General features: G+C 47.5%; 1 protein-coding gene across 1 annotated transcript; it reads right to left on the bottom strand.

Annotated features, from left to right (window-relative positions):
• Nucleotides 1–437: 437 nt before the first annotated feature.
• mmadhcb (metabolism of cobalamin associated Db) lies at nt 438–6722 on the bottom strand. The gene is made up of 8 exons (XM_062457725.1): nt 6506–6722; nt 6171–6220; nt 5799–5943; nt 5348–5568; nt 4252–4360; nt 3083–3213; nt 1880–1966; nt 438–1151 (listed from the first exon to the last, which is right to left on the bottom strand). The coding sequence occupies exons 2-8, from the start codon at nt 6177–6179 to the stop codon at nt 957–959; spliced, it is 897 nt and encodes a 298-aa protein (XP_062313709.1). The 5' UTR covers nt 6180–6220; nt 6506–6722; the 3' UTR covers nt 438–956.
• Nucleotides 6723–6936: the final 214 nt, after the last annotated feature.

Raw genomic sequence — 6936 nt, 5'->3', positions numbered from 1 at the left:
CACACAGCGTGACTCGGGCGTCAGAAGGCAGGAGCCCATCTGCCGTGTGCTGGCCAGGGCGGCCAGGGCCAGCAGGGGCTCCCAGGAGACCCAGCCAGGGGCCTCTCAGAAGGGCCCAAACCGCTGCATAGGCTACCGCCATGCAAAGCCAATGCAGTCTATGAAGCGAGCTCCCTAACAGGGATAAGACATTTAACAGTCGGGGCACAATCCTCATGCTCAGTCATGAAGAACTGACTTTGACACACAGTGACTAGGAGATTTGGTTTATTGCATTTGATGTGGCTCTCTGCAGAAAGCTGCCACAACAACCACAGAATGAATCTCCCCATATGTGTTTCATCTCATAGTGACAGAAAAGCTCTCCTCCCTCCCTCCCTCCCTCCCTCCCTCCCTCCCTCCCTCCCTCCCTCCCTCCCTCCCTCCCTCCCTCCCTCCCCTCTAGACAGGTGTGTTCATCTCAGCACTTCAGGAGCTTTACTCAAACCAGGTCCTCGCTTCGCCCTTTGAAAGGCAACATGGAAAAATAGTTTTTAGAGACGAACGTCACCAGCGTTTGGGGTGGTGCTCGACTCCTCCAGTAATGGCAGCTCTTTTCGCTGCACTCACACTGCTAGGTTGAAATGAGAAAAATAGATCTCTGAAGCTATTTCACATTCTATCATCCCCCTCTAACGTGCTACTGTTTAAATAAGGGGGGTGGGGTGGGAGTCTCAGCATAACATAAATCATGAACAATAAATACATGTTACACAGGTAAGGTATTTAGTACCAAAATAAAATCATAAAGTAGATTCCCCAATTAAAAATCTTCCAAAGAACACCAGTGTGGATCATCTGCCGGCCGTAACGCCAGTGTCGTGTTCGGCTGCCGAGGGTCCCCTACACCTAAACAAAACGCCACGTGTTTGGCGTCCAGCCCTCCCTCCTCGGGTGGGTGGGGGAGGGGTCAGGGCTCAGTTCCCCTGCAGCTTCTTCATGATGGCGCTCCCGGGCGGCGCGTCGGTGAACAGGGAGCCCACGAACACGTGCGTGCCCCACAGGGCGTGGCGGATCACCTTGCAGCAGCCCAGGTCCTCGATCTGGAAGCCCAGCTGGCGGTAGCGCTCGTCCGTCTCAAACAGCGTGTTGTTGGTGTAGGAGCCGAAGAACTGCGGGGCGACAAGCGCACGCGTCAGGGGGCCCTGGGCTGGCTGTTTGTGGGCAGCCAGGGGGGAGCATGTTAGCAGGGGGCTTCTGCTGTAAACACACGGTGTTTCTTACTTCTTTTTTGGGGGGTTTGTTTTTCATTGTAAGACTGTAGATTGGTCAAGGAAGAGATATTGCTTTCAAGGGAACCTACTTAACGCGACTATGTTTTGATAAACCTGGCAGGCTCAATCTTGGTTCACAGAGCAGAGCCTGGTCTTGAGCACTGTGTAGGCTAGTGGTGTGTCACAAAACTTGGATTCTGATACCAAGTCAAGTATCACGGTATTTGATACTGAACCCATAATAAACTTAATTAAAATAGGGGCCATCAGACAATGTTATTTTCAATTGGAACTTTCTTGTGTCCATGGCTAATCTCATGTGGTTTTGCCCCTTTGACTCACTCTCTCACACATACACACACACACACACACACAATGCAGCAGAACACGGGCATGACATCACACGCAGGCCCGCTTGTCTTAAAGACGCAGAACACCTTTTATCGCTGCATTTCGACAGTCCGTTTCAGCACACAAAAGTACAGTTTTCCCTTAAATGCCAGTATAGTACAGCTGCCAAAAGATCTGTACTTCGGAACGGTACGAGCCCTGGTCAAACCTGACCGTGCCACACTAGCCTGGTGTGCGACCTTCAGAAAGAGGACCAGGGGGTTCTTGGTTCTTACCGCCATGCCGGAGGAGGGATCGATGAAGTCAGCCCAGAAGCCCTCCGTCCTCAGGGCGTAGCAGATCTCCCTGGCCCCAGACACAAACTGGACAGGGAGCACAACATGTTCAGTAACGGTTGCTTCATGCGTCTGTTAACAGTGCCTCTATTAGCTGTGCTACGGGCGTGTGACCCCCAGCCTCAAAACAATGGGAGCCGACTCGAAACATCGAATACGTGCATCTGTCAAGACAGACTGCTCCTTTAATCTTCTTCCCAAATGAGACACGTTCTGGTGAGGAGCTGAACGGCTGCTTTGACACGGTGGGTGAGGGTGCGTGTCTTGGAAATGAGAGCATTCAAGGGGGGCCCGCGTCACAATTAGACCCATTCCCAGCCAGAGGCGTGTTAACCAGACAGTGAGTAACACATGTCACCTTCCCTCTCACACTCTCTGCTCCACCCCTCAGCGTGGCTTGAGAATAGTTTGCTTCATTGAGTGACCCAGAGTTATTTTTCTACATAACTTGATGTGGGTCATGTGTGGAATGAGTGTGAATGAAGTTAAGGTAAGAAAAAAAAAGATGACTTGAATACATCTGGGATGAATACACAGACATATTTAACCCTTGTGTTATCTTCGGGTCATTCTGACCCATCAGTCATTGTGACCCACCGTCGTATTGCGACAACTTTACCGCATACAAAAACAAAGTGAAGCATTTTATTTTACCGTTGGGCTGTCTCAGACCCCCCACATTGCAAAGGTTAAAAGAAAATTATTTGTATTTGTTTTTGTATTGGGTAAACACAACGATGGTTCGTTATGAACCTTTGGGTCATGTGACCCGAAGGCAGCACAAGGGTTAAGCAAAAAGCTGTTCAACTTTTTGTCTTGCTTTGATTGCTTTCAGCAGATTACTTCTCTTGCAGCCAACATACCACAGCAAAATCTGTGCAATCACTTTTACTTATTCAAACTTCCCTCCCACACAATTCTGATGAATCCCCTCTATTAATTCAAATGGAAATTTAAGATTAAATGCTAGCTTCATCAAAATGGTGCGGTATGTGTTCAATAAAATCAGCATATTAATATTATTATAATTTATATGCAGTTATACCCAGGAAAGGCACAATTGTTGTGTTATCTGGCAAAAGAGTCAACTTCAATGATAAAACAGTTGCTTAAGGAGAGCTGTCCTCGTGTTGACCAACTCACGTTGTCCAGCATGGACTCCCTCTCGCTGTCCACTTCCTGACACCAAGAAGTCATGTCGTTCTTCGTCTTCTGCGTCACCGTGACAACCGTCAGGCCCCTGGAAGGGGCCTCGGGAAACATAGACTGAAAATCTGTTCATAGGAAAAGACCAAGGCAGAAGGATGACTCGTCAAAAATGGATTGGGCAAACATCAGGGCCATTGAAAGGTGTTGTCCTCATGGCAGTGATCTTCATTTGCAAGGCCTGCAGGCCGCTGAAGACAAGAAACCTTTAATACAATTCAAAAAGATCAAACAGCCGATATCGCTGTAGGAAATGAAGAGGCTGGAGTGAGTGGGGTCACAGAGGCGGACGAGTCACGGCCCCATAAGAAGGGACGTGCTTTGGAGGCATGAAAACAGCCCATCTCAAGACAAACTCGTCAGTGCATTTTTTCTTCATTTTGAAAGAATCTGGCACAAAGTCACATGTTGAACCAGACATCTGTTTTTAAGCGCAATAATCTTGAACGCCATTACACAACACATGGCGATGTGAATGGTAAATACCCACCCGGTAAGAACCTACAGCCAAATAAAATCTAAGAAACTCACAACTTTGCTTCAAGGAAAAATTGCTTCAAAGATCTAGACCTGTTTGCGAGAGTTTGACAAAAGCATTGTTTGAAATTGCGTGGATTTTAGCTAAGAATGAGAACGTTTTGACCAATTCAGAGATTGGCAAGGAATCCTTATTATTATATCTGTACTGTTTTGCTTAAAACATGAATAGGTGACATCAGATTAAATTCCTGGTTTCTAATAATTAAGACTCTATTGTTTAATTGCACATGCAGACTAATATGATAACCTAGCTGTTATATATTAAGGATTACATTATTTTGTCTGGTAGGGGGTGGCAGCCCTGACTGATGCCTAATTGGCCAAAGTGACCCCCTTTGGAAAATGTGTGAAAACCTGCTCTGTGGTGCAAGTACCCCCTCTTGTGGCAAGACATGGAATTTCAACTGAACTTTCAGAAACGTCACACATGCCATTTCTTTCTCTTTTCTGACCTTATGATCTGGAAGCGTTTCCAACACAATCTTGCAGAACAAAGTGGTACACACTGAGCTTATTAAAATGACTTTCAACGGATGCAGAATCAAACAGGTTCCAAACAGCTGTACCTTTCTTGAGCAGCTCAGGGCAGGTCTGAATGGCACACTCCACACTGGAGCTGTCGAAGTACTGCTCTGCTTTGTTCACCTTCTGGGGAGAGGTAGGGGCCTCTTTGCCCTGGAACAAAATCAACCACGTCACTCAAACCAAGCAACACATTACAGCAGACAACATCAGACACTTAGACATGGAATGACAGTGTGCCATTGAAAGTCTCTCTCTCTCTCTCAACCTCTTTCTCAACCTCTCTCAACCTCTTTCTGAACCTCTCTCTCTCAACCTCTCTCTCTGCCTCTTTTTCGAGTCAGGTGGCTGAGCGGTGAGGGAAGCAGGCTAGTAATCTGAAGGTTGCCAGTTCGATTCCCGTCCGTGCCAAATGACGTGTTTTTGGGCAAGGCACTTCACCCTACTTGCCTCGGGGGAATGTCCCTGTACTTACTGTAAGTCGCTCTGGATAAGAGCGTCTGCTAAATGACTAAATGTAAAATACCAAACGGACACAAGACCATTTGTTGTATGGTGTAAAGTACTGTGTAAATTTGACCCAAAGCAGCCTGCACTATGGCATTCCTCCTCTCCACTAGGAGGCGAGTGTGTCATCGACATGTACTTCTACATAAACATCACATCACAAGTATCTATCCATCTCACATCTACTGACGCTTGTCAACCGCATGGCACCAGCTAAACACGACTTGCTTTTTGTTTTCCACTGCAGGACAGCACCCCCTCAATGTAGGCAGTCGTCATAGTGACGCCGCTGAAACTCGCTATGATGTTGTCTTGTTGTCCTTCGTCAGCGACCAAACAGAGGACCTATTTCAAAGTGGAGGGATTGTGCAGGATGTTCTGTGTCGCATTAGTTTCACGCCACCTTCCAGTATCGCCTCAGCTCATTTGGAACCGCAACGGGCGTGGTACCAAAATATATATATTTAAGTAGGAGGTACCAGGTTATAGGTACCAGTTTTTCCAGACGGAAAACCATAAAATCCAGGTAGAGTCAGTGCGAGTCGAGCCGGTACCATGCAGTGGAAAAGGGCCACGCGACTCCATGTACTGTCCACAGAGAGACAGAGTCTCCTTCCCCCCCTGCACACTCACGTGGAACTCTCCTACAAACTGGGCCAGGATGAACTCGTGCCTCTCGCTGCTGGAGGGGGCGGACAGCACGTCCGGAAGCGCCCGGTGGACCGGGACTCTGCTCTGCTGCTCCGCCGTGCCCTCCAGGTGGGAGTCGAAGCCCGCGTTGCCGGGCAACTGAAAGCGCTGGTCTTGGGGCCCGAACGGGCCCATGGTCTCGTCCGGCCATACAGTCCTGAGCCCTGGAGCACACGCACACACACACACCACAACATCAAAATAAACCCTGTTCATAAGTGATGGCTTATCAGACAGTACTTGCCAGACAGTGGGACATAGCAGGCAGAGAGAGGGAAAGAGAGACAGAGAGAGTGGAAGGACTTTTGGAACAGTGTGTCCCCTAGGCTGAATATATCCTATGCTGAGCCTATAGTGTCCCTAGCCTAGTGCTGAGACCCTGCTGACAGCCTACCAATGTCAGGAGGAATGCTGGCTATGTAGGGCTCGTCAGAGCCAGAGGAGCCGGCTCCAGAGAAGCTCCGGGTCCCAGCGATGCGTCTCACCAGGACATGCAGACCGGGCAGGTAGGACACCAGCCTGGCTCTGGTACAGAGCACCTGAGGACCACAGCAGGAGCAACAACAACAACAACAACAACAACATCAGTAACTTACAGCTAACGTACAAACATGCTCTGAGACAAGACCTACCCAGACCCTTACATCTCTTACACACCTCCCTCCCACCCAAACATAGATTCATCGTTTATCTCACATTAAACAAGCTCACTCCCTTACTTTAACCAAGAGTGACAAGATACAACCTTTCACACATAAATACTTACACTGGCCATCCCGTTGCGGCTCTCAATGCTGTGGACCGCTGATATTAAACCTGAAAACAATAACGTTAGGAAAGCAAACGTCAGAACTAGCAAGCTGCGCGTGAATATGCTATTATAACACATTTAACCTCTGGCATGTGACAGGCTAGCTAGCTAAGAAGTTATATAACAATTCACAGTTTATCCTGGCAAACCAGTAGCTAACCATACGTGATGTAAGACAGCTACATGATGCAATATGCTCCATCGCTGGTTAGTAGACAAAAAGTTACCTACAGTAGCCAAATCATGCATAAGCAAAGCATATCCTAGTAGCTAGTAAGCTAGCTACTTACCAAGCCACCTCCTTTTTGGTGGAATTGGTTAACTTAGTTGACTGCGTCTGGCAAAATATTATACGCGTCAAAGGATAACTACTTAAATTCAACGTAAATCGGCACGCATGTCAAACAAACAGTACTTATTCGTGTTTTAAAATTGACCTAGCCAGCTAGCTGTCTTCACCTTCCGTAATGCACATGCGCCGCTATGTGCAATAACTACGGATTGTTGTGAGGGACAGAAATGTTCGTGTTCCTTGCGTAGCACGTCAATGGCGAACGAGAAATAACGCACACGTACAGGCAATTTTTGACCACTAGATGCCAGTAAACCATTTTTATTCAACATCGACACAAGGCCAATATTTCAATATTTATTGAAATATTTATAGAAATATTTATTGAAATGTGAACACGGTAGGCTTGGGTTGTGATGAGACGTCATT

Source organism: Osmerus eperlanus, chromosome 3, assembly GCF_963692335.1.
Source record: "Osmerus eperlanus chromosome 3, fOsmEpe2.1, whole genome shotgun sequence".
NCBI classification, from domain to species: domain Eukaryota; kingdom Metazoa; phylum Chordata; class Actinopteri; order Osmeriformes; family Osmeridae; genus Osmerus; species Osmerus eperlanus.
Note: the sequence above shows the minus strand (reverse complement) of the source record. Positions and strands in the feature narration are given on the sequence as shown.

Bases quoted from the DNA above. Each gene is read 5' to 3' on its own strand.
- mmadhcb (XM_062457725.1), bottom strand. The intron at 4,361-5,347 runs GTGAGTGTGCAG...ATTTTGTTCCAG, and splicing joins AGTTTGTAGGAGAGTTCCAC to GGCAAAGAGGCCCCTACCTC. The intron at 1,152-1,879 runs GTAAGAACCAAG...GTCGCCCCGCAG, and splicing joins ATCCCTCCTCCGGCATGGCG to TTCTTCGGCTCCTACACCAA.